At 39.0% G+C, this 27,862-nt stretch overlaps 3 protein-coding genes across 5 annotated transcripts in view; 2 read left to right on the plus strand and 1 right to left on the minus strand.

Moving 5' to 3' along the window:
- Positions 1 to 10,105, plus strand: part of ncoa1 (nuclear receptor coactivator 1) — a 49,126-nt gene extending 39,021 nt beyond the window's left edge. For 2 of the 3 annotated variants that reach the window (XM_053646552.1, XM_053646568.1), the window contains 11 exons: positions 532 to 1,492; positions 1,868 to 2,030; positions 2,564 to 2,746; positions 2,929 to 3,049; positions 4,317 to 4,485; positions 4,583 to 4,870; positions 5,255 to 5,353; positions 5,535 to 5,916; positions 7,631 to 7,799; positions 8,617 to 8,803; positions 8,962 to 10,105. In XM_053646552.1, coding sequence (XP_053502527.1) covers positions 532 to 1,492; positions 1,868 to 2,030; positions 2,564 to 2,746; positions 2,929 to 3,049; positions 4,317 to 4,485; positions 4,583 to 4,870; positions 5,255 to 5,353; positions 5,535 to 5,916; positions 7,631 to 7,799; positions 8,617 to 8,803; positions 8,962 to 9,129 — 2,890 coding nt within the window. In that variant the 3' untranslated portion in view covers positions 9,130 to 10,105. The remainder of the gene's footprint in view (positions 1 to 531; positions 1,493 to 1,867; positions 2,031 to 2,563; positions 2,747 to 2,928; positions 3,050 to 4,316; positions 4,486 to 4,582; positions 4,871 to 5,254; positions 5,354 to 5,534; positions 5,917 to 7,630; positions 7,800 to 8,616; positions 8,804 to 8,961) is intronic. The other variant, XM_053646559.1, reaches the window with a different exon arrangement.
- A 4,370-nt stretch (positions 10,106 to 14,475) lies between these two features.
- Positions 14,476 to 17,049, minus strand: ptrhd1 (peptidyl-tRNA hydrolase domain containing 1). Its single transcript, XM_053646579.1, has 2 exons — positions 16,587 to 17,049; positions 14,476 to 14,709 (listed from the first exon to the last, which is right to left on the minus strand). The coding sequence occupies exons 1-2, from the start codon at positions 16,797 to 16,799 to the stop codon at positions 14,539 to 14,541; spliced, it is 384 nt and encodes a 127-aa protein (XP_053502554.1). The 5' UTR covers positions 16,800 to 17,049; the 3' UTR covers positions 14,476 to 14,538.
- A 4,580-nt stretch (positions 17,050 to 21,629) lies between these two features.
- abracl (ABRA C-terminal like) lies at positions 21,630 to 26,657 on the plus strand. The gene is made up of 3 exons (XM_053646591.1): positions 21,630 to 21,762; positions 22,566 to 22,638; positions 25,784 to 26,657. Exons 2-3 carry the CDS (start codon positions 22,578 to 22,580, stop codon positions 25,966 to 25,968), a joined length of 246 nt encoding a protein of 81 aa, XP_053502566.1. The 5' UTR covers positions 21,630 to 21,762; positions 22,566 to 22,577; the 3' UTR covers positions 25,969 to 26,657.
- Positions 26,658 to 27,862: the final 1,205 nt, after the last annotated feature.

A 27,862-nucleotide genomic window follows, 5' to 3' on the forward strand; every position in this document is an offset into this window, starting at 1 on the left:
GTGGCAACCTGTGAAGCTCTGGTGAACTCCATGCCCAAGAGGGTTAAGGCAGTGCTGGAAAATAATGGTGGCCACACAAAATATTGACAGTTTGGGCCCAATTTGGACATTTTCACTTAGGGGTGTACTCACTTTTGTTGCCAGTGGTTTAGACATTAATGGCTGTGTGTTGAGTTATTTTGAGGGGACAGTAAATTTACACTGTTACACAAGCTGTACACTCAATACTTTACATTGTAGCAAAGTGTCGTTTCTTCAGTGTTGTCACATTAAAAGATATAATCAAATATTTACAAAAATGTGAGGGGTGTACTCACTTTTGTGAGATACTGTGTGTGTGTGTGTGTGTGTGTGTGTGTATGTGTATATATATATATATATATATATATATATATATATATATATATATATATATATATATATATATATATATATATATATATATATATATATATAATATATACACACACACACACATATGTGTGTGTGTGTGTATAAAATAATGATTGTCTGTGTGTTTGTGTGTGACAGGGAAAACAACACTGCTAGCTCTCAGGAAAACACTACCCATAGCCTCTTGTCCGCAGCGGCTGCCCCAGCTTGCTCTCCTGCCATGCAGCCCTCTGGCGAAGTCAGTCTGCACCACAACAATGCCAACGGAGGTACATCTGCCCCTGGCACCACCATGCCCAGCCGGGTTGCACCTCCCCAGCAGGGCAGTAGCCTGTCACCACTGGGCAGCCCTCTCACAGCCACCCCTACCTCATTCACATCTCCCCGGCCTCCCCGAGCCAGCCCAGGCCTGGCAAACAGCCCACGTGTCTCAGGCCACCCTTTCTCACCCCCCACACCTGGCATTCACTCTCCTGCTGGCACACTGGCACGGCAGCAATCAGGTGGTGATGGTATCCCTTTCTCTCTCCCTTCCCCACTGGCCAGGCAGACTCCCACGCCCAGCAGCTCGCCTGCACGTCCACCTCCGGCTAAACCGCCTGAGCCGTGCCACAACGATGAACCTAGAAGTGCTAACCCCAAACTCAGCCAGCTTCTGGATGGCACCTCAGACCACGAGGCCTCACCTGCCTCCCAGAGTCGTTCAGCACCACCTGGCCAATGCCCAGCGTCCCACAGCACACTCACGGAGCGCCACAAGATCCTGCATCGCTTGCTCCAGGACAGCAGCCCTGCCGACGGCACCAATGAGCCCGAGATCAAGAGGGAGCCGCCTGCAAGCAGCCCGAGACCCGGCCTGGTGATGCCATCTGCCATAGGAAACTCCAAGCAGCAGCAGGACCACCAGCTGCTGCGCTTCCTGCTTGACACAGATGAGAAGGACCTGGTAGACCTGCCCCCACCTGCAGTGCTAAGCCTAGAAACAGTGCGAGTCAAGGCTGAGAAGAAACATGGAGACAAGAGTGGGCAGTGCAGCGCTGTTAGTCCTCCTTCTCCAGCAGTTACATGTTCATCCAAATCCAGTGATAAGCCCAGCCCGGTATGAACACTCACACATTTTTTTTTGCAAAGGAAATGAAGGCCATTTTGTGTTGCCATTATGTTGGATTGCTGTTATGTGTTTAAAAAATTAGTTCCTCTTCAATTTGGTAGCTTTTCAACCAACGTTTTTGGCATTTAGGCATTGTTTAGGCATTACTAGCACTAAATGCAGGTTTGTGAAGAACAGATTTAGAGCTTAAGCCTGTAAGAGGTGTTACAGGTTGAGATAGATACTGTATATTCATTTTAACTCATTGTGTTCATTTGTACTTTACCCCACTCGTGTTAATAGTGCACTCTGATGTTGGCTAACCTTTGCTCTCCCATTCCCCTACATTCCTGTTTGTGTACATCTCTGCGTATGTGTGTGTAGCAGTTCCCCAGTGCTGATCTGCATACACTGAACCAGGTACTGCCCACCCTCAGGCCTGTGGGAGAAAAGTCAGTGGAGGAGCCGGGGCTGCCCCAGCAGGGTGGTGACAGTGTTCCCATCGGAGTGAGCGTGAAACATGAACCTCCTGGAGTACCCGGCCATGGTGAGGATGCCTCGTACTGCCAAATAGCAACACACAAACAACATCATCACTGTATATACAAAACATCAAACTGCAAGTGCATATAATTATTTATTTATTTTTTAATGTGTAATTCTTTGTGAAGTATTTCCTGTTGTTTGTTATTGTCCCAGTTCCTGTCGCTGTTTAGTGAAGTCTTTGTCTCATTTAAATGGTACATGGAAATGTACACAATACTATAAATATTGCAAATAGCATGATACATTTCCACTGTGTACTATGAAGGGAAATAAATATGTACTGTAATGTAAATATATAAATATTGTACTTATAAATATGAACAAAAAGGATGCATTCATAAGCATGAACAAAGATAAGTAGATGCATGGAATTACAAAGAGAAATTCACATAAACAAGACAAAACTTTAGGTTTAGTCTACACTCCGTCTGTATTTAAATGGAATAGCGAATGCACCTAATTTATTTTTCATGAAGATCATAATTCTGTAGTTTTGTGTGAAACACTTTTCTGAACGAGCTGTTATGTGTGCAGTGTTTTCCGATGGCTCTAGTCTCCAGAGTCCGTCTCCCTTTGACTTCTGCAGTCCCTCCACACCCACCCAGGGTCAGGGTCCGGGCCAGGTACTGGGGCAGGCTGACCCCTTTCAGCTACCCAAGGAGAGCAGTAGCCCCTTCAGTGACCCCACCAGCATTACCATATTCAACACCAACACAGGTCCAGACTTCTCCCAGTTAGGATTTGTTGGACCTGTATTTTATTTTGTGTTTTTTTTTTTTTTTTTTTTTTTTTTTTTTTTTTAACACTGGCTGCTGCTGGTTTTTTTGGGTTTTTTTAAGTTCCTGTGTGGTGAGAATGATATTGTGAATAAGTTTCCAGCTTTGTTTTTATTGATATAGGCCTGGCTAAGCTGGATGTCCCCGAGTCACAGCAGTTCCAATCCATGTCCCTGGCTGAATCCATGGCATTTGATGGCACTCTGGGGAGCCATGCACATGCCCCTCTGTCCTCACCTCAAGAGTGAGTGTGTGGGTGATGAACTAATGGCCTGATTATGGATACTGCACCTGATAAAGTACATCATAAAACAGTGAAATGTGGCATACGTGTTGTCTTTTAGAGAGATATGTTGAGTGACTCCTGTCTCACACTTGTACACCAGGGATGTACAGAGGGGGGCTCTGGGGGCTCAAGCCCCTGCCCTTTTTCTAAATTATTTAAAAGTGCCCCTCTCAACATTAGTTAATAAACAATTGTATTATATAAAAAGCATTTGAATTCAAATTAACATGAAAGCGTGCACAAAACAGTAGCAAATGAATCACAAGAAAGTCTGAGAATTTACTGTCCTTATCAACATGGGTGAAAAAAGGTGAGCTAATATGAGACAGATAGTTGCAAAAAAAGGCATCATATGTTTATAAAGAGTTAGGCTTGCTGTGATAGTCTGTGTTACAAGGTGTTCTGTTCGGCCATACCCTTGGCCCTTGCAGCACCGCCCCCACTGTCGTTTTGCTTTTTTCATATAAATAAAAACCGTTTAGTTCAGTTGGAGAATGTTCAACGGACGCTATAAACTGAATGCATCTGCTCCATTCAGCATGAGCTGCAGAGTCACAGCACAGAATAATAACGAACTCACTTTTCAAGATCATGAATATAGTTATACTATATACATATAGTAATTTGCCCCTTGTTAACTAAAATTGCAAATTTAGTCCTGTAGCCTAAGTGATATGAGAAAACTGTAATATAAGATCATTAAAATATCAATTTATCTTTTTAAAATGAAATTTAGAAGGCAAAAATGACCAGCTTTGAGACTAAAAGGCCAGTTCAGCAAGCTGCAGTTTTATGGAAATAAAAGTGCTGCTGCCACATGTAATTTTGGGAATGTAAAATTGGGAAATTAATAGTTTTACTGACATTTACAGTAAGTGACATACAGTGGGTGTGTACTATCCACATTTGTGGATGGTAATACTTTAGTTTTCTTTGGATTCATCTCTCCACCAAAAGTTGCTGTTTTGTTGTAATTATTTCTATGAATGTAAAAATAAAATACCATTAGGTTATATTAGGAATGTCATTCTCATATTTATTATTATGACCACACACAGTCTGCTTACAGTGTCTACCAAGGTGATAAGAATATGTAGTTAAATTAAAGTAGTAATGTAAAATTAGCTCTTATATAGCCCTTTTTCACATTTGAGCCCCTGCCCCTGAGAAATTCCCTGCACGTCCCTGTTGTACACCACTTCTTTGGTTCCTCATCCAATCTCAGGCAATGTGTTCCGTGTCCCCTGGATGAGATGCTCGTCCCGCCCACCACTCCGGAAGCTCGCAATGATGAGAAGGCCCTGCTTGAGCAGCTCTTGTCTTTCCTGAGTGGCACAGATGAAAGTGAGCTTGCTGAGCTGGACCGGGCGCTGGGCATTGACAAGATTGTCCAGGTAAGCAGTGCCACCTTTTTTCTTTCTTTCTTGCTTTCTTCCAATCCTAGCATGCTGAGATCACCATCCTGACTGACTGACTGATTATCTTCTCTAGAGTGGATGTCTGGATCAAATCACCCAGCGTTTTACCCAGGCTCAGCCATCCACCCCCGTGCCTAGCTACCTGTCCCAGTTCCCCACCTCTCCTTCTCAGTTCCCGGCTGACATGAGCACGACGCAAGGTATGAGCTTTGGGGCGTCACGCGTACCCTTCCTGAGCAACGTGAATATGAACCCGATGCGGCCTGGAATAACCCGAGCCCCAGGGATGCCCACTCAGATGCGCTTGCCACCAAACCAGTTAAGGCTGCAGCTTCAGCAGCGTGTACAGGGCCCACAGCAGGTAGTCACAAACCTCAGCAACATACCTTTTATAACTCTGTGTATTTCTACACCATATGTATTAATATTAGTCACAGTTCACGGATTTATAATAACCTGCAGTTCTTTATAAGTTTTGATGAAAGATCTCCATCTACCTACTTGAAGTTAAATGTTTATAAGGGAATGTCAGTTGCGGCAATTACTAGGAACTTTTATTAAAACCCCCCCAGCTCATAGGTACTAAAACTCTCTGTGGAGATGGAGCTGTTCTGTTACAGATCCACAAAAGGCCTATTGTTTATGTACGTGCTAGAATGCTGTGGAACGATGCTTTGCCTTTTGCCTGGTTATTAGCTGCTCTCATTGATCTGTTGTTCTTATTTTACCTCCCTCACACTTTCAGCTACAGAACAGGATGGCAGCCATGAGCCAGTTTCCCCAGGGGGTACCTGTTGCAATGGGGGTAAGGCAAGGCATGCAGCAGCCCCAGATACCGTCACAGGTTAGTGCATGAATAGTATGTAAATACGCTGAAGCTGCACTGCACTGCACTGCACTGCACCTCACTGAATGCGTCAAAGTCGGAGTCATTTTGATTGTAATGCAGATTTATAAGTCTATACCATTCTTTCACCTTCAAATTCAGTCTGCTGTTTGTTTATTTGTTTATATTTACACCTCAGCCCCCACTGAATGCTCAGATGCTTGCCCAGAGGCAGAGGGAGCTCTACAGCTTCCAGCACCGCCAGAGGCAACTGCTGCAGCAGAAAGTCATGATGATGAGGCAGGGAATGAACCCGGGGTCCATGGGAGCCCAGCGCGTCCCCAAAGGCCCTCAGCAGCCACAGCAGCAGTTTGGCTACAATCCAGGCTACAACCCTGTCCCTGGAAGCAACCCTACCTCTCCCAGCCACTTCAACCCCATGGGGACACCGCTAGACCCCAAGCTGTCTGTCAGGCTGCCCATAGAAAACCAAGGCATGATAGGAGGCATGCAGGGGCAGTTTGGCGGACCAGTCAACTCTCCTGTTCGGCAGGGACTCTTCCAGCAGTTCGGGGGTGCAGGTAGGTTCTGGTTGACCAAACTTAAGCAAGTTTTGAGTCCTCCAGGTCATAATGAGCCACGCATTAGCCGTATACTACTACTACTAAACGCCAAATTATACTTCACTTTTTACGCATACGCTGGGAACAGCATACAGTACACGTGATGCAAATTTTGTCATCAGCAGAGAATGTGTGTACTGTACGCATTGCCGCCAGATTTTTCTAACCGTTGCAGATGCGCATTTCATTCTTTTGCACTATTTAGTTGATCCACAAGGTGGCAACAGTGACCCTCATGGTAGTCGAAGTAAAAAAAAAAGAAGAGACGGAAACGAGTGCAAGTTAGAACAACTAGGGATGCCCCGAATGTTTGGCAACTGAAATTATTCAGCCGAAAATAGCAAAAAAAGCACTTTCGGTGTTCAGCCGAATAAGTGAAAAGGCTGGATAAATTTGACCGAACAATGACGTGTTTGATGACGCGACCAAATAGCCTAGCAACCTGAGTGAGACGCACAAATGTCTCGATCTCGATGAGGGGGCACGCGCATGCACGAGCTACGTGCTCTTCAGATGTTTACTGTGGACACGTGTGTTTGTTTTTTTTTCTGTTCCGGGGCATGTTTCTGTCACGTCGCGAGATGTAAGGGAGTACGGAAGCAGGTAAAGACGTATTTATTTAAGGGCATGCAGACAAATCAAAGTCGTAATCCAAAAAACGTAGTCAAGACCGGCAAAGTAAAAACCAGCGGGGACTAAATGAACTAATCTATAGTTTAAACTAACTAAATCTATCAAGGAACGTAACATTAACAACGTATCTAACTATACTATATCTACTATAATACTCCGCGAGGTGTACAGGGACTCGAGCGGTATATATCCCCAATATAATCAGCCGTATAGAACCATTTTTTGCACTCTTGTCAATGCAATTTTTAATGCACATTTTTGGTGTAGGCTACAGAGTGTTACATTCTTTCAGCAGTCAGTTATAGGCCTAACATAGGCTATTCAAGGGGGGCTCAAAGATGACCACATAAAAATATTTTTATTTTACTCATTTATTTATTTAAAGTTATATTGTACCTTGTTGGTAGCCTATGCCTGCTGGAATGAAAAAAAAAAATGTTCAGTGTTAAATAAATATTTTGAAATTGTAGTTTTTGTAATTGATTTTTTTCTTTGAAAAGCAAGACAAAATAGTAAAAAGCACATTTTGACTATTTAATTTATGCATTGGTAAAAATAAATGGAAAAAAACGTGAAAAATTTCATTATATTCGGCTTCGGCCAAGAATTTTCGTTTCGGTGCATCCCTAAGAACAACAATGGATGGCTACGTGGATTTACTTTTGTTTTAACCAATTTATTCTTCCTCTAGTAACAAGTGAAGCAGCACGGCTTTCTCCTCCATTGTTCTTCGTGTTGTTGTGATTCTTCTTCGTTGTTGTCCTTCATACCAGAAGACCTGCTTTACTGCTCTGTACTGACTCTTGTAGGCCAGGAGGGGTAGTGCAAGTTGTCATAATGCTCATGCGTCGACCGCCTGTGTACACGTACATGTCAAACGGCGTATACTTTGTAAGGCTATGCATACGACTGTGCGCATACGCTAGCATACGCTTAAAAAAATATATACTTTGGGCTTTATACAGACAGATAAATGTGATTGGAAACTACTACGACAATACTGTTGTCTTCTAAAGTACCTGTGAAATTATTATTAAAGGTATGGTCCAGCAAGGAGATCCATCATTCCCCCCTGAACTCGGTCCCACCAGCCCCTTGCTGTCACCACAGAACCCCAACTCCCAGAGTCCTCTGCTTCAGCAGACCCAGCCCCCACCTGGTTATCAGTCACCTGAGATGAAGAACTGGCAAGGTGGCGTGACTAACAGGTAAGGCTAGCACCTAGAAATAGAGAATGGTTCATCTCACTGACTTTCTAGGCATGTTTTGGGAGGTGGGAGGAAACTGATAATGTATGTGGACATGGGAATAACATGCGAAACTCTGCTCAGGATCCTGGAGCTGTGAGGATCTATGAGCAGTGTACATGAGTGGAAGCTTAACTGAGTACAAAAATGTGGTTCTGTTACAGTACACATGGTAAAATTAGCAATGTTTATAATAAATTGTTTATAAACACAAAAATTATATAAAGATTCAAATGAATGTAGCCACAAGAGGTGATCTGCGGGGTCCAAGCACTCTTCCCAAAACGTTTCCCTCTAGTGACTAGTTCTTGTAATGCAAGATATGTATGTATGTATGTATAAAAGTATAATGATGGAACTATACTGTAGATGAGACTATAGATGGAATTAGCAATAAATCCATCATTACAGAAATCAGTGGGCAGGGAATAAGAGAGGTAAAAAAAAAAGATCAGGCCCTGAGTAAGTGGGAGGAAGTACAACCTGCTGACCAAGTCCATACACCTTATGGCTTGGTCTGCAGGATTCGTTTTAGTGGAGAATCCGATCAATGATACGAAGAAAAATCCTAACAAAAACTATAGGGTTTCAGAATTATGTGCTTGGACCCCTAATTACGTGATTATGGCAAGGAATTGCAGAACAACCTGTGACATTCGTGCACACTGGATTGTTTTTTCTTCATCTATTATTCAAATAAAATGTGTGTTTTTGTTGTGCAAACATGCCCAGAGATGTTTTTTGTGCTTCATTTGAAGTGTTTGTTTTGTTTTGGTAGTCTGTTTAACCAAACTGGCCAGACTAGCTCGCAGAATTTTGGCCAGCAGGGTGTGTACAACAACATGAGCATCACTGTCTCCATGGCCGGGGGCTCAGGAGCTGCGGGTTCACTACCTCCTATTGGACCACCAGTTGGCATTGGCAACAGCAACCTTGGCAACGTCAGCTCTTTGTGTAATGATCAGGTGAGAAGCTCAGGATATGTCCGTGTAGTGTTAAACCTCTACTCTGCTATAGTGACAGGAAAGGTGTTTTCACATGGAACAGATCTCTTTAGAATGTTGCATTTGTATGTGGATTTATGCCAAATTCATCCATTCTTTTTTTTTTTCTTTCAAACCAGGTACAGCAAGTTCAAGTGTTTGCCGATGTCCAGTGCACGGTAAACCTAGTGGGGAGTGACTCCTACCTGAACCAGCCAGGACAAGTAGGGCACCAGAAGCCCCAGGGCAGCACCAGCACTTCCCAGTCGCAGCAGAAGAGCCTCTTACAGCAGCTCCTGACTGAGTGACCCTAACACACACAAACCCACACAACCACACACCTGTGTTGATGTCCCCAACAACGTCAGAGTTTCTATTCGTCACCTTCCGGTTTCTGTCTGGGGAATACCTGCTGGGCTCAGGATCTGTGGGCCCAGGCTGATGGCATTTTGCAGCCTGTTGGACTGCTGAAGCAGTGCTCATTCCTGGTCACCTACTTTTCAGTCTGCTTCCTCAATAGGGGTCAAAACAAGTGAATACAAAGATTCCAGAAATTTGCCAAGTTTCTGTAAAAGGACCTGCTGCTTTCTCGCCAGCTGACATCAATAACTGGGCCATCGTCACAGTGCTTCATGGAAACCGGGGTAGGAATATGCCATGGTTTTGCTGCAGCGATCCACGTGAGCCTCGGTGAACAGGACAACACTTGGGAGTGTTAAGGTTCTTGCCGCACTGGACAGCTCAGTTTCAGCTGGACCTGTGACTGAGAAGCTCTCCTCAGATGATGAGGGAGAGTTTCCCAACATTTTGTTTTCTCTCTCTCTCACTCTCTCTCTCTCTCTCTGTTTCCTGATCAGTTTTATTAATTTCTTTCATCGCCTGCTTTGTCAGAACAAGCATTGCCAGGTTGGGAGAAGAGAAACATCTCACATCTGCTACAAGCTTTCCTGGGAGAACTCGTTTTAAAATGGCAGACATTTTTAAAATAAATAAACGTCCTACACGTCCCCACCGCTCAGCAGCTGTGAATACGAGCCACTTAGGGTCGCATCAGCCTATCAGTGTTGTTTGCCATGTGTATTGTGCAGGTTGGTATTAATGTACAGCACAAAAGCGGACAAAGGTCAGGACAAGCTCACACGTTCTAATTTCGTTCTGGAAAAAAAAAACATTGTCGAATCACTCTACAACCAACATTCGAATACGTCGACATGGGTTTCAAAACTGGCTCTCTTTTTTTATTATAGCTTTGAAAATGTTTTTTTTTTTATTTTATTTTAAGAAGAATAATGTTTCAAATCAAGAAATTGTATGTACTAAAGTAACACAGCTGAATATCACCTGGGGAGGAGGAGGTGTCTAGCTCTGGAGTTGATCATGAAGGAAAGGGAAAGGCGAGGTTTTTGCTAAATTAAATATATATAAATATATAAATAATTATTTTCTGATTGATATTGGTATGCTTTTTGTTTTCTGGCACCCCTGTGTGTGTGTGTGTGTGTGTGTGTGTGTGTGTGTGTGTGTGTGTGTGTGTGTTTATAGTATGTTAAAATCCCCAAATTCTATTGTATAGATGTATGCATGATGATAACATAATGAAGCTTAAATGATCTAAACTGATTTGGATGACTCCTCATTCAGTGGAGTTGTTCACTATTTGCTTTGTGTTCATAGACAGTTTAGAAATCCCAAGTTGTTTATTTCTGGCTCTGTAAAGGACAAGGATGAGGCGTTGTGTCTTTGTCTCTGTCTCTCTCATGCGTACACACACACACACACACACACACACACCTCCAGCATCCTCCTTTGACTGCTCATGTGACTACTGTTTGCCCAGTCAGACACTGTTCTTCATCAGCATTGTCCTCATCTCGTTCCTCATTCGCTTCCTCCTCTCATCCTCCCTGATGTTTTTTAGACTCCTTATTAATTACACTGACAGCATTCTATGATCGCAAGCATGCAATAGTGAATCAGGCAGCGATAAAAAGGGTTTATCACACACATTTATTTATATATATATATATATATATATATATATATATATATATATATATATATATTACACACACACATATATATATATATATATATATATATATATATATATATATATATTATATATTACACACACACACACACACACACACACATATATATATATATCTCAGATATGGTCCAAATTTGTCTTGCCATGTACATACATAAAAAGGTATTTCTCTCTCACACACACAAAAAAAGTGCATGACCATCTCTACCACCCCAACTTGCTGACTCCTCATCCTACACAAAATAATGTTCTATGATTTATGTTTTTGTGTGTGCTGTGTATTTCAAAGAAAGGCTCATTATTATTATTATTATTAGCTCAATCCCACACCAAGATGAACCGCAGAAACAGCGAGGCCTTTCCTGAGCCACTTTTTTGATATAAATGTACATACACATTACAAACGGATTAAACAGGTTTACTGTACATTTGAACATTAGTGCTTTAGATTTAAAGTCCCAAGAATTGGTTGAATGTACAGAATGAACGTGAAAAGGTGATTAGGAGCAACCTGTACTCTGATAGTAGTTCCTGATTCAGACAGCTATTCCTTTCCTGTATAATGAAGTCTTTAGATCACTTACGTGCCAGTTAACCAGGTACTTTTTTATTTATTTATTATTTGTTTTACCCTTTTAACAAATCCCTGTTCACACCGTTTCACCTGAGATGCCAAATCTACCACATTAGAAAGCAGTGCCTATTAACCACGGCTTACTCTTCTGTAATAAATGGCTCTTGGTCAGTTCCACTCCAAGGTACAATGGTTTATCGTGTAAATAGACAAACAGACAAATGTGAATATGTATCTGTTCTATCTTGAGTCGACAATATTGTAGTGCTCCAAGTTTGTGGTAATAACTACTTTCTTCCATTTATTTTCTTGTTTTGTTTGGGGATGTGTATGACTGTCTGAAAGTGTGGTTAATACTGTATATCAGATGTTTTAAAATGGAATGGAAATGTCCTGATTCCCCCCCCCCCCTATTTTCTGAGTTGTTTTATTATTATTTTTTTAAACACATATACCTGCATCTTTCCTTTGGGTGTTCAGATCTTTTATGTGAGAATGGTTTTTTAGCGACTGCTGAATGTGACTTTACTGAGAGAGAAGCAGCATGGTCTGGCTTTTGTACGGGTTAATTTAAAAAAAAAAAAGAAAAAAGAAAAAAAAAGTTTTTAAAAAAAAAAGGCCATATTATTTAATTTTTCTTTCCATCAAAAACGTTTAAACAGCTCTGAGGAAGTGGAACCTTGGTTTGAGATGAACGGTGCTCAGATTTCTTTTGCCACGAGTTTCTTTTTAATGATTTTTTCCCCCCAAGGAATAATGACCAAAGCTTTGAGTATCAACAAAATAATCTTATATGCAAAGGATCATGCAATTGGATAGAATTCATGTAGCATTGTTTCTCTTCACTAGATGTCACATCACATACTTTAGCAGGGTTTATTAGTAACACTACCATTCTGTTTTCTGTTTTGTTTTTCTTAGTAGAGTTATATCCATATAGAAGTTTTCCAACCCTGTCGTACTCGCACGTCACAGAAACGCTTCTTTCATTTCGAGGACGATGCTTAATCACTGTTTTCAGGAATAGAAATTATGTACTACAGCTAGCTATGCACCTTAAATGAGACCCAATTCTCATTTCTGATCATGTTTCAAATTATGGTTTGTTTGGTTTTTTTTGTTTGTTTTTTTTTGTTTGTTTTTGTTTTCAGCTCACGGAAATACCTGATCAGATTTATGGTTTAAAATGTAAAAAAAAAAAAAAAAAAAAAACAACAAAAAAAAAACCCCAAAAAAAATAGTAATCCATACTGATGCAAGTATTCTTAAATCTCAGACTTTATTTAACTAAATTCTTTATACCAAAACAGAGGTGCCTGTTGTATATATTTTCTGCATCGAGGGACTGCTCCTCTTGTTTGTGGATTTTTTCTTGTTGTTGATGAAGATTTTCTTATATCGACCTTTGTAATAATAATTATAAGAAGACGACGACGTGTTTGCTGTACTTTACATGTTTTTTTTTTTACTCTGGGGGAAAAAACAAAAACAAAACGTTCCAGGAATTTGCAAGGAATACAATCTAGTTTTTGCACTTTATAATCCAACTTAAAGGAAAAGAGGCCATCGTTAAGAAACAAACAAAGAAAAAAAAAAAAAACCCAAGTCACAGAGCTTTGACGTTAGTAACTACGAATGTCCCCTGAATGTACTGGAGTTCAGCGTCCTTTTGCTTTTTTGATGTCAAACTTGGAACTTTCTCAGGTTCTTCAGAGAGAACTTGGCAGTAGCGCTTCATCCTTACCCCATCTTCATCATGAGCGAGCGAGCAGGGTCACTTGCTACGTTTTCATCTCGCAATTGCTGCACGTTTATTCAAACTATGCCAATGTTCTTCAGGTGCTCTGCTTCTCCCTTTCCCCTCTCACACGCTTACATTCATACCTTTCACTTCTGAAGACATTCCTCAGACATCTATGCTTTTAACGTCTCATCATACTGAGATGTGATCCAGACCCGTACCGTGCCAAGCTGTTATAGCCCGTCGTCGCTGTCATCGTGTAAAACCTCTTTCGTCCAGTGCGCATCTCCTCCGCCTTGTTTCTCTGCTCTACTGTATCACTTTGTCGGCGCTGCTGTTTGCGAGATCTTTTTGCTGCCTTATTAATGTGGAAATTGGTTGCAGTGGCGCATAAACTCTGCTGAAACTCGGCACCCGGTAGCTCGAGGCAAGGTTCCACTTTTCAGCTGTATAAATTAATATAAATAAGTATAAATCTATATAACTATATACATTTTATTCATTTTGTCCAGTTTGTATAATACTTGTGAAATCTTTTTCCCCTCAAGAGGCATCACTGCAGCTGTGTTGGGACATTACGAATGAGCATGTGTCCGGGAGAATTCTGCATGTTAGCATGATTTTTTTTTTTTCCTGTTTTTTTGTTAGTTTTTTCTTTCCTTCTGGAAAAAAAAAAAAATACCTTTCTTAGAACGTTGTAGACAATCAGTCACATGCTGGGTCCAGCAGCTGCAGGTTTGTCCTGTGGGCTGCAAAACTGTCGTCGTTGTTGTTTTTGTTGTTTATTTCCTCATCTACTTCAGTCTTATTTCTCTTGTCCATTTCATGGAAAATATGTGGCTGCTCAAACTGAAATAGTTCAAGTTTACACATGTATGCATGCATACACACATACATAAACACACACACACACACACACACACCTCTTGTGCATATGGTCCCTTCTGTTGCTTGTCTAAGGTGATGATGCAGACCTTGAAGGAAGTGATGCTTTGACTAACAAATCTCTGTAACATCCATGAATGTGAGAATGCAACACATTGCAATAAAAGCACCATGTAAAAGTGTCACATTCTGATCCTGTCCTCCTTCATATCACTCAGTATGTTTATTTTTCTTTTTTAAAAAAAAAAAAAAAAAAAAAAAACCTGTCTCCACCAGGAACACACAGGAAACACAAGCTTGGACAGGAAGTCTAAAACGTTTTCCTCGTTCATTCATAACTCTGGACCTGGTGTTTTTGTGCTACACATGTCTGCAGTATGTATTCAAACCAACATACAGTGAGATAAAAATATTTTTTTATTAATGTTCTGTACATCTGTAAAGAAATGAAACCACGTCCCTTCCACTCATTTAAAAAGCTTGAACTTTTTCAGAAAGTGCTGTACGGTTTCCTTCGGGTAAGGCTTCAGGGCCAGGCAGGTGGGAAAGTTCTCCGGCTGCTCCGTCCACAGCTTGTGCGCAACACCATTTTCACTGAGCGTTGTGGATAAATGGGTCAGACTCGCTTCATCGGCTGCCTAAACCACCAAACAGGGCTTGTGAATGAAATGTTACAGAATGTTGTTTACTGATGTTGATTAACATCAGCACTGCTGTGCTGTTTGCTCATTTTATTATCAGCATGCAACAATGCAGAGTAGATCTGCCTTCACTGTCTCACGAAATTACACACTTTGTGTGTTGGTGCACAAATATAAATAAGAAAAAGAAAAATACCAGATTTTGAGAATAAAGTCATAATCCTACGACACAACTGTGCATATCAGTCATTTTAATCACAGTAATGTGTAAGTAGCGATTCTAAGGTCTATATAACTGAAATATACTGATAAACAGCAGCAACATTTACACTCAACACAACCTATACTCATCATCCACTTTATTAGAAACACCGGAACATTTATGCAGTTATGTAATCAGCCAATCACGTGGCAGCAGCACAGTGCATAAAAATAATTCAAATACAGGTCAAGAGCTTCATGTTCACATCAAACATCAGAATGAAGAAAAAGAGCAATCTCTGTGACTAGATGGTACCACATGGGCTGGATTGAGCATTTCAGAAACTGCTGATCTCCTGGGATTTTCACACACAACAGTCACTAGAATTTACACAGAATGGTGCAGGGGAAAAAATAACCTGTGAGCGTCCTGGAGGGTCTCTAGGCTGAAACACCTTGCTGATGAGAGAAATATGAGGACAAATATCAGACTGGTCTGAGCCGAGAGGACTTCTATAAGTAATACATATGATCACTTTTTACAACTGTGGTGAGCAGAAAACATCTCAGCATACACAAAACTGCGAACCTTGAGGTGGATGAGCTACAACAGCAGAAGGGCACATGAGGTTTCACTCCTGTCATCCAAGAAAAGGAATCTGAGCTTATCATGGGCATAGACTCACTGAAGACTAAAAAGACCAAGTGGTTTTTGTTTTCTAATCTTCAGCTGTCCAGTTTGGGTGAGTCTGTGCCCATGATGACCGGCGTGGAACCTGAAGTGGTCTTCTGCTGTTGTAGCTCATCCACCAACAACCATGCCACAGAGATCAGACTTTTTCTTCATTCTGATCAACATCATGTGACTTGATGTGAACATTAACTGAAGCTTTTGACATGTATCTGTATGATTTAAAATAAATAATTATACATTGTACTGCAGCCACATGATTGGCTGATTAGAGAACTGCATGAGTGTACAGGTGTTCCTAATAAAGTGGATGGTGAGTGTATATTCAGAGGGAATAAAATCACTGCTCTCCATGATGATCATCGGGCTCTGATACCTGCAGTAAGCTCCTTATCTGAATGGAGAAGTGGAGTTTATTTAAAAAGGAGAGACTGTCTAATCTTACCACACTACTTCCAGTGTTAGCTAAGGTTATACAGTAGTAAATTATTATGAAATTTGGCTAGTGTTAGCTGCTTTGGTTAATGCCATCACTTTGTTTACTCATGCTGGTTTGCTATTTATAATATCAGTATAATGAGCTAGTTCAGACATCAAAAGGTCCAAAACTGTCAAATCACCTCATCAACCACACCGTTTTATTTACCACCAAATAACTAATATATATATATATATATTGGAGGAGATATCAGGGTGAACTGAGCTTGTTAAAATGACGGAACACTACGTAGTTGAGATGTAACTTTAAAATGAAACTTTGGCTCCTTTCATTTTCACTAGCATGGGAGTGGGCGGGGTTAAAAGCTGTACTGCAGGCAGCCACAAGGGGGCGACAGAAACATTTTAGCTTCACTTTTATTATAACCCGTTTTGTTATTGTATTATGACTTTATTTTCCCTCGAAATCTTGTATTTCTCAAACAGTAGCCCTAAAACAACATTTACATAATAATAATAATAATAATAATAGCAGCTCACACACCTGCAGCACCACTTTGTGCATGTTGTCCAGGTCAGACAGGTATTCCTGCGTGTCCGGGTCGCTGTAGTTCAAGTGAATGGCGGCGGTAGCTGCGTGACAGGCCTGCGTGATAACCGCTCCTAAAGGCCACGACAAGGCACGTATCAAATCCGACCGAACTACAACATACTGCACCAGGCGCTTAGAGGTACCGCCGCTACTCGGAGCCGCCATTTTGGTAGAGTGCCGGAAATGACGCGCTGGCCGTGCTGTTTAGCTTCCGAGTTGCACTCCAACATGATACAAAAATGTACAGATTTATACACAGAACCAGCAGAGTCTACAGAACATCCATCCATTCATAAAAAAAAAAAAGTCGTCTTTGCTTTTTTTATTGACAATGTTCTCCAAAACAGGTGATGTAGTCCTGCTCTCCTGGAGGAAATGAGTGAAATTTGGCTTGGACCCTGACTATTTATTTCTTCTTGTGCATGTGGACACCCCTCCCCCCCCCCCACACACACACACAAAAAAAGAAATAGAGAAATAAAATTACTATTGTTGCTGTTTTCATTATAAGAATACATACATATATCAAAATTATTCAACTTGAATATAATGTTTTCTCTCTGATAAAATGTTCCATATCCACAAAAAACTTGTGTATAGACATTTAAAAAAAAAAAAAAAGGGAATCAAAGTTGTCGTCGTCACCCACGTATCCCACTTCTTGTGCAAGAATTCCATTTAGCTTAATCTGATTTGTTTGCGAGACTGCTGCTGTGTTGTTGTCATAACATATATCACTGTCATGTGGTATGACTGCAAAAAAAAAATCTAAATCTGTATTCACATTATAACTTTTATAAAGAATTTTTAGTACCATTTCGCTTAGGCTGTAAATTCTGTGCCTGTTAAATCCAAGTGAACTCGAAAATATCATGTGGTGCAACCACTGTCCCTGCTGGAAAAAACCCCAAAACAATAGAGACCCTCATAGAATTTGTAATGGTTTTAATGGTTGTGAATTGTATTGGTTTTAACAGAAACTGTAATGTTCCCTGGGGGTCTCTACTGGTGCCTTCTACTGGTGGCATTTTATGTCTAGTGGATACCATTAATGACCGGTAATAGTTTTAATGGTTAGCTGATGGTTTGTACTTGTAGTGGAAACCATTTGAATTTCTGTGATGGTTTCTTTTATTTTTTCAGCAGAAGTCTGATAGATACATGTCTGCCTCTGGCTCTTTCTGTGCTTTTATACTGAATTCATGATTTATACACACAGTACTTACTTACAGTTTAATGTGGAACAGACTTTTTCTGCATTTTCAGTGTGATTTTTAAACATTTGAAGTATGTTTTGTTTTTCTAATTAGCTGATTAATAGAATATTTATAGCATGTTAAAATGCCTATATTCACCTTCCCCCATGACCATTTTAATGCTACAATGTGTGGGTTTTACATTCATAATTAATTTTTACATGACCATTTCCCAATTTCTCTATATCCCTGAGAATTAAACAGACTACTTTTTAGACTGATATACAATATGATAGATTTGTTGAGGCTGTGTTAGTCTTTTAACATGCAATGCACTTATTATTTTAAAATAAAAAACATTTAAATAAAATTTAATGTTAATGTTTTATCAAATGTTTGTTTATGAACTTTCACACCAGATTTATTGTGTATTCACTTTTTTAAACCATAAACAGTGTCCTCATCATTTGGTGCGATCACCCATCATGCGGCATAACCAATAAATGCAGTAATAAAATTTTAAATAGAAACATCTTAACTCTGGGGCTCAAATATTAACCAAGTACATTCAAGTTGAAACACCTTATACAGTTTTTAATCAAGTCTGTAAAGTGTAAGAACAGGGAAGCAGTACACTTAAAGTACATAAATATAAGTTCATGACTTCAAAAAAAATTATAAATAATCCATGCATGTTTTTCTACAGATGTTGCTGTACTTCTAATACTTTGCCAAAATCTTAAGCATATTAAGGAAACATTTGTAGGGAAAAACACGGTCGCACAACATGATCATTTCTAAAACCATGGCTGATTAATGTTGATGAAAAAATGTTAAACTGACATACGTAGTTGCATGTTTTCATATAAATATCTAATATTTCATTAAGCATGAGGAGACTACAGTTTATAAAGCATGTGAAAAAGGAGAAGCGTGTTTCAAGTTAACGGGGACAGAGTTAAAATGCAATAAGTGGAGACAGGAAAAGTGAAGGAATATAATGGTTACATGAATAGATGCATGAAACAGCCCACAACTCTGTTTAAATGATTTATTGATGGATTTTATGTACATATTTTTTTAATTAAATATTTAAATAAGCTTGGGAATAAGGTAGAGATATGGAATGTTATTTATGCCTCCTACTGAATATGACATTTTTACTCTGTGTGTTGTGTTCATATCATTTAAGAGATTGATGTTGATGTTTATTTTTTTAAATCCTGGGTTATGTTGTTACTGCAAGAAATAAATAATAAAAATGTTACTCACTTTTTAGTGACATTTACGTCATCTGTTCATAATGAATTTTAGAAAAGATTGGATATTCATTTGCAAAAATATGTTCTAATACATAATTCTAATAATTTTCTAATAAAGATTTTCTAAATCTAATATATGGAATATTTTCTAAATGCTGTAATTGTTGTTATTGCTGTAAAAAATTAATTATAGAATGTTACTCAGGCTTAATGTCTTAAAGTATGTATTAATTTTTACAGAGTCTGCTGTATTCATACAATATTAGAATATGCTGATGCTGAAATAAATTGGGAAGTTTTTCTCAGCTATTGAAATACATGTTATGGAAACTTACAGTAGCTTATTGCATAAGTATACACACCCTTTTATAATGGGTCATGTGACTGTGTTCAGAATTTACCAATCACATTCAAACTAATATTCAGTAATTATCATACAGCTGTCATCAACGACATGATTCTGATTAACCCCAAATAAAGAATATTAATTCTTCTTAGTTTTATCCAACTTTTATCTTAGTTTTATCCAACAGCCATGGACCACAAAGAGCTTACAAAGCATATACAGGATCTCACTGTTGAAACATACTAATTAGGAGAAGAGTACAGAAGACTTTATAAAACATTAGATGTAGCATGGAATACTGTGAAGGCCATCATCAACAAGTGGAGAAAATGAGATGCCACAGTGACATCACCCGGATCCTTTGATGTGCTGCCACTGATCTTGCAGGCCAATGGGAAAGATCCTGAACTATTTGAAATTACCCCGGAGTTGATACTGGAGGATGAAATGGAGCACCCACAGTAAGTGATGTGTACTCTGTGTCTTTGGTAAAGGATATGTATACGTATGTGTTAATATGATAGATACAAATGAACATACAGTAGTTTAGGCTCTGATCTTACAGCCACATATTAAAACTGGTTGGTTATTCTACAGGCATAAGTGGTTCAAAGATCTGAACCTCAGATGGTACGCACTGCCTGCAGTGGCCAATATGTTGCTGGAGATTGGTGGACTTGAGTTCACAGCATGTCCTTTCAATGGTTGGTACATGGGCACTGAGATTGGTGTGAGGGACTTCTGTGATACTCAGCGCTACAACATTCTTGAGGTAAACCTAGTTCACTCAGTGTAGGATAGTCCATAAGTTTAGGTTTGGATAGTTTAAAACTAATGTCTATTTGTAATGCCTTACCTTTTACAGAAAGTTGGATGTTGTATGGGGTTGGATACACACAACCTGTCATCACTGTGGAAGAACAGGACGTCCCTCCAAAACTGGCACCAGCAACATTAAAGTGCTGCAGGAACATCTAGCAAGTGCTGGTCACTCCCTGCATATGACAACAATCTCTCATATTCTTCACATGTCTGGGCTATGGGGTAGGGTGCCTAGACAGAAACCCTTTCTCATAAGAAAAATAATTTAAACCAGGTGGCAAAATGTCTTATGGTCTGAGGAGGCCAAGGTAGAACTTTGTAGGTATAATTCTAAAAGATATGTTTGCCATGAAAACAAGACAGCTTATCAGCCAAAGAACACCACAGCCATGACGAAGCATGGTAGTGGCAGCATCATACTATAGATCTGCTTCTCTTCAGCTGGGACTAAAACAATGAGGAAATAATTTTAATAATATCAACTGTCCATAGAAGGAGAGGAGAAGTTTAAGGCACTCAACATAAATTTTGGCATTTAATTTGCAAGACAGCATTTAAAAAATGTACAGTATGGAAATACACAGGACTGACTATCAAACAGTCATGTGGCTTCTGAGACAAAAAGGTGATTGGGCCAATATTGTTTTTCAGTGAGTCAAACATGCTCTCTTTTAGATAAAAAGTAAATAAATTACTTTTATTCAGCATAATGACCCATGAAGAAGTGGGATGTGTTACTGTGCTTGTCAAATTGATCTCACTGATGCTCTTGTAGCTGAATGAACACAAATGTCAAAAGAGACATTTGCTTGTAGCCCACACAGATTGTGGCATCTAGTGGCCAAAGTGGCCACTGCACGTGGGGGAAGCTACTGACATAATCTAAAATAAATGTACAATACTTATTATTATTATTATTATTATTATTATTATTATTATTATTATTATTATCATTACTACTACTCCTACTACTACTACTATAGCAGCTATATGATTCACCTTTTTCCTCTTTCATTGCAACCATCTTATCACTGCATATACAGATATTAAAATTAAACAGAGACAAACAAGTATGTGAATATCTTCAAAGATTATATATATATATATATATATATATATATATATATATATATATATATATATAAAGAATAATAACAGCAGTAATAATAATAAAATAACTTACAAAAGAACTACAACAAGGGTTACCTAAAAACAGTAAGTTTTTGTAGTATGCTACTTCAATAATGACATTATAATTAATCAATTAATCCACCGTCAGAATGTTACATTTATGAGTAATTTTGCTAAATTTATTCTTATTTGTCCCATGATCCTGTATATAGTGTGTGTGTGTGTGTGTGTGTGTGTGTGAGTGTGAGTGAGTGAGTGACGTCACCACCAGCTCTAGAATCTATGGAGCTCCATTTATGGTGTTTTTCACTTGAACACTGAGTCACAGAGCTTCAGTAGCAGTCAGTAGTCAATCAGTGATCTCCGTCTCGGTAAGTTAGAGAGGGTTTACACTTCTCCAGTAATATCAGTTCCATAGTGTGTAAGAGTGAGAGGTAGAGAGAGAATTGTATTAATGCACATGTTTTATTGTGTGTGTATGTATGTGTATCGTGTATGTGTGAGTGTGCGCGCGTGCGCAACTACAGCCGGTATTTACCTGGTTAGAGCTGCAGATAAACAGCGCGTGCTCATGTCGTTAATACAGTTGTACGAAAGATAATGTTGTTTCTTTCTAATTTCTAATTCATTAATTTAGTTTAGTATTGTTTTTGTATTGTATTGTATTGTATTGTATTTAAACCGGAGTTACTTCCGGGTACAGGCTGAAGCAGCCCAGTGATCATGTGCGTGTGACCCGGCACAATGACTCCTACAGTTTACAGCTTTATAGCATTTACAGCCAAATCAAACACAGCCTGTAGACTGGATTTATATATGTATGTATGTATGTATGCATGTATGTATGCATTTATTTATTTATTGCTAGTTGTAAATATAACCTGCAATTCAAACCCAGGTCACGCTTTATTTGTGATATGTATCTGTAGATTGTAGGCGCGCCCCTGCATAATAATCCCCTTTTACACACCTCACCTCAGATTACAGCACGGAGTTCAAACAGAAACACAGTGTTTTAACATTAACATCTATACACTACCTCATAAAGTAGACTTCAAAAAAAATTATTCAAGAATGATTAAAAATATGAGTTATTCATTTTTGCAAATGATACCTTTTAAGCACAAACAGGCCTGATTTTGGTAAATCTGCTAAAATGCATTTTCTGTTTTAGTGGGAAATAAAAATGAACGTGGATCATGAAGTTAAACTCCTTGTGAATGAGATTCACAGACTTGGCAGCAAAAGTAAGTATATCCTGATGATCCTTGTTTTATCCAAAGCGACTTACAAATGAGGAAATATAAGCAAAGCGATATATCAAGCGGGGAACAATACAAGTATTGCTACCATACAAGATCTTTTAATTGTGTTTTAGAAAAGCAAAGTGCCAGAGTAGGTTGCTCTTATAATGCGTTCCACTCTTCTGAGAAGGCTTTCACTAGATTTTGGGGTGTGGCTGTGGGGATTTGTGTTCATCCAGCTGCAAGAGCATTAGTGAGGTTGAGGTCAGACACTGATGTTGGGTGAGGAGGCTCCATTTCATCCCAAAGGTGTTCAGTGGTGTTGAGGTCAGGGCTATGTGCAGGACACTTGAGTTCTTCTACCTTCTTCGAACCTTAACACACCATGTCTTCATGGAGCTCGCTTTGTGCACTTTGCGTCATGCTGGAATAGGTTTTGGTCTCTTAGTTCCAGTGAAGGGAAACTGTAATGCTACAGCGTACAGAGCATTGTGCTCTCACTCCCATATCGCTCTTCTGAACATCAGCACAAACTCTAGTCCTCGTGGTTAGCTGAGGCTCCTTCTGGTCTTCCTTTCACTTGTTTCTAGTCAGTTGGTGGAAACTCAGTCACCGTTGTTGACAATAAAAGACTAAAATGACTTTAAATCATGTTAAATAATGTATAAATAAAATATTATATAAATAGAAGTAGTCCAGGCCAAACAAGTATGATTTTAATCTGGCTTTAAAAACAATTATTGAGTTAGCATTCCTAATGTTATCTGGCAGTGTAAGTAAAATATCTTCCACCAGCTGAGCTGGAAATGATCCTCAGGATTAACAGCAGGCCTGCTTCAGGATACTGTTTCACAAGATCAGTTAGTTACGCAACGGCTAAACTGTTCCCAATTTTTTTTGGCCAAAAGACCCCAAATGGACATGATGCATTTTCTGCCACCCCAAACCTTGACCACTGTACATTTTTAAAAATTTCTGCTTTACAATATATGACTACTGTAACATTTGAGCATTTTATGATGTCAGTAAATTACATATCTGTAACATTAGTGACTGAAAACCAAAGGGACATTCATCACACTCACTCACCAGTCTAGTGGGAAGTGTTGTGTTGTTATAGGAAAATAATCCGGCCCGATACGAAGCAGAGGAATCTGTTTTTTTACCTGACACGTGATTTTGGGTGTGCGTACAGAAGCAGAGGCAAAAGGCGTGACATTGTTCAAACACTTGCTGTGATTCCTACGTGCACGTAAGAGCCAAAAGGTCCCTGTTCATCAGGTTTCCAAGTTGAACTGTACAATGTTTAGTGATTTTATGCATGCCGACGTTAAACACACTCACAATCTGTTTCGCTTAAAATTCTCTGCTGTTGTCATGATTATTGTCATGAGCTGCGTCTCAAAATAAAAACCAATAGTAGGTTTGAAGGCGACATGAGAGGCTTTTAAAACTATTCACCATGATATTTTAAATGTAGCACTCAAATCTAATAGTATCAAAACAAACATGCCCACAGTCTGAGGTAACCAGTTTAGCCAGGACTAATTATGTTCTGTGATGCTTGTGGATTCTGCCTGAAATGAAGTTTAGGTTTTTAGGAAATAAACAGTGGGAAATATGTAGCAAAAAAATGGAAAAACCTCACACAGATTTACTTTTAGCAATGTATCACTTTTTTTTTACTGTATTTTTTTACTGTATTATTTACTGATTTTACTGTATCACTTGCTCTGAAAATCTTAGGATGTGTAGTCCCTAATTAATCTGTATTTCTTAAATATTACAACACATGCACAGACTTAGGATATACAGTTGTGCTCATAAATTTACCCCTTGCAGAATCTGCACAATGATAATAACAATAACTAATAATAATAAAGAGGGATCATAAAAATAGCATTTTGTTTTTTATTTAATACTGCCCTTTTGTCTACTGTTTCCCAGAAGACAAAATAATAATTTACACCGATCATCCTATTCAAAAGTGTACACCCCCTGGCTGTTGCCTTCTTGAGCATCAGTGAACCTTTGCACCTTGTGTAATAGTTGTGTACGAGTCCCTCAGTTGTCCTCAGTATGAAAAGATGGCTCTCAAACAAGGGACTCATGAACAACTATCACAAAACATAAAAACAGTCGTGGATCATCCAGATAACAACACACAGTATCAAGAATAAAGTGTATGTAAACTTTTGACCTGGTTCATTTGTGTAAATTCAGTTATCATGTCTTGTGAAATATGTAAACATCTGTTATTTGAAATAGCTTATTCAGGGCAGCACTAAAAAAATTAAAAATGCAATTTTAAGGATCCTTCTTATTTATGTAAAATTATTAACATTTTGCAAATTCTGAAAGCGGTAGGTAAATTTATAAACTCAGCTGGTATGTAGTTTCAGCAATACGTCATATTTGTTGGTAACATGTTTATCGGATTTAAGAGCTCCAGGTAGGGCATCTTTTGTGTCTGTGTAGAAATGCAGTGATGAATTGTCCCAGTGATGTCAGCTTTTCCATTTAACCTTGATCTCTTTCTTAAATTGCTGTCAAAACATTGTGCACAAAATACTGTATTGACCTACCTGCATTCTTGCTGCTAACACTGTATATATCACAGTAAATACATAGTGTCATAGTATGTTATGTTTACATTTATAGCATTTTACTATTATATTGTTATCTTTTTGCATAACCTGTTATGTGGCACTTTATCCACACTAGAGCTGTGTACTGGTCAGCGCTGCACTGTCCTTTACTGTGCATATTGTCCTGTTTTTAATAAATTTGTACTGTCTTGTGCTATTGCACACATGCACTTTATCTAGTCCTGTGTATGTTTGTGTAGTCTTATGTAGTTCTGTGTATGTCTTATGGAGCACCATGGTCCTGGAGGAACGATGTTTCCTCTCACTGTGTACTGTACCAGCTGTATATGGTCACTATAAAAGCTACTTGACTTAAAAGTTGACTGGAATAAACGTAGAAAGTATAAAGTGTAGTACAGCTGAGCTCGTTATACTCAATAAGTATAAACTCATCAAAATATTTGTGGATTATAAAGCCTAGTGACTGCTACTGGAGTTTCTGATAAACACACTCAGCTCAGATTTATATTATTAATAACCACTCCTCATCTATTTCACAGATGCAGATGGTAAAATCAGCGTCAAATTTGGCGTCCTGTTCAACGATGACAAGTGTGCCAACCTCTTCGAGGCGCTCGTCGGGACACTGAAAGCAGCCAAGCGAAAGAAGGTCATCACGTTTCAGGGCGAACTCTTACTGCAAGGAGTTCATGACAATGTTGATGTTATACTACTGCAGGAGTGAACTGACCTGACAAAGTGTCCTTTAGTCAAGTAAAAACATTTCCCCTCTAAGATCTTAGTCCTACAGTGAGTAAGCAAACCCACTCATGAATTTATCTTCTTTGTATACTTTTATAAATGGGGTTTTGCTGAGGGGAGTAAGTGCTTTTTGACCAAACATTCTGCTTTAAAATGACCAATGCCACTACCATATCATAGTTACAGTATGTCTCAATCTCAACCTCCTGTGGACTAACCCTTTAATTATGGGACTGCAAAACAAAATGTATTATATTATGTTTTCTTCACGTGTCAATCTTGTATAGAATTTTGTTAACAAGATTAAGCTCTTGGGAGACTTGATATCAACGTAAATTCTTCTTGGATGTTGTTCTGTAATGAGTAGTTGTTAAAAGACACAGCCAAGGACTTCCCAGTGCAGTACTACTGTATTACTGTGAATCAGGTTTATTTGTGCCAAATGATTAGTAGATTATTTGTCTTTTACATGATGTAGACATTTATGAGAAATTTCTTTTTCAACATAGAAAATTGAAACTTGAACCTTTATACTTTGGGAAATGCTTTACAGCAAGATTATAGCACACATTTTTATACACATTACTGTACTGTACAAGTATCTTCTCAGGCATAAATATTATTTTTGGCTGCTAGTTTAATTCATAATAAACTGCTCTGCTTGGTCAAATAGCTTGTGTTTTGTCTTAAGAAAAACTCTCAAACATAATTACTGCTGTTCATGGGTTAGTTATCAAGATATGTACAGCTATAAACGAACAGTTGAACCACACTGTTGCTCCATGTGACTCTGGGGTAATGGGGTATATGAAGGATGAGGAAGGTTATCTTCAGGTGTCCTTTCACGTAGTAGCTGTAAGTAAGTAGTGAAGCAAAGACGATGTGACAGGTTTGAACTAATAGCTACGCATTTTGCATGTTCCTCTGCTCCACTACATTACTGTAATATCCCTATAATACTGTATGTAATGTACAGATTAGAGAAATCAGTAGGTGGCATGTGCAATACATAAACACTAACACTGTAAAAAGACCTACTGTTTGGTATATTGAGGAATAAATTACACATTTCACATCTGTTACTATGATTTGCCATGGTTAAAAATAAAAATAGTGATCCACAAACATGAAACAGAAGATTAGATCAGGGTTAGATCAGACTATACTTAACTAGATAAATAATATTCTTTATTAAAAATGGCTGTCTGATGGAGTGGCAAGCATTTTAACCTGATTTTAATCCCATTTAGAATCTACAGTATGGATTATCAAAAACAATTATTTTATGCCTCTGGATGACAGTTTTTGTAAAATTATGAAGTGTTGGATGCCATTTCAGCATAGGCCCTGAGACATTCAGAATCTAACCATGTCATTGGCTCAAAGACTCATCTACCCATTAGATATTAGATATTAGACTTCAACAATCACATTTATGAAACTATTTTGTTTTGTTTTTGTTATGTCATAGGACAAATGATATTTTGGTAAATTGGAAAATCTAAAAAAGCCATAAAATGCCTCACGTTATTCTTTTGATCACTTGGGCGGCTGTGGCTCAGGTGGCGAGCGGGTTGTCCACTAATCGTAGGGTTGGAGGTTTGATTCCCGGCCCACGTGACTCCACATACCGAAGTGTCTTTGGGCAAGACACTGAACCCCAAGTTGCTCCCGATGGCAAGTTAGCGCCTTGCATGGCAGCTCTGCTACCATGAGTGTGTGTGTGAATGAGACACAGCGTAAAACGCTTTGGATAAAAGCGCTATATTAGTGTAGACCATTTACTTATTTCTACATAAACAATGTAAGTGCTGTGCAGTTTTCACTGGTATTTAACTGACCTTGATCTCTGTCAATTGTCCAGCTATATCATACTA

Source organism: Ictalurus furcatus, chromosome 2 (assembly GCF_023375685.1).
Source record: "Ictalurus furcatus strain D&B chromosome 2, Billie_1.0, whole genome shotgun sequence".
NCBI classification, from domain to species: Eukaryota; Metazoa; Chordata; class Actinopteri; order Siluriformes; family Ictaluridae; genus Ictalurus; species Ictalurus furcatus.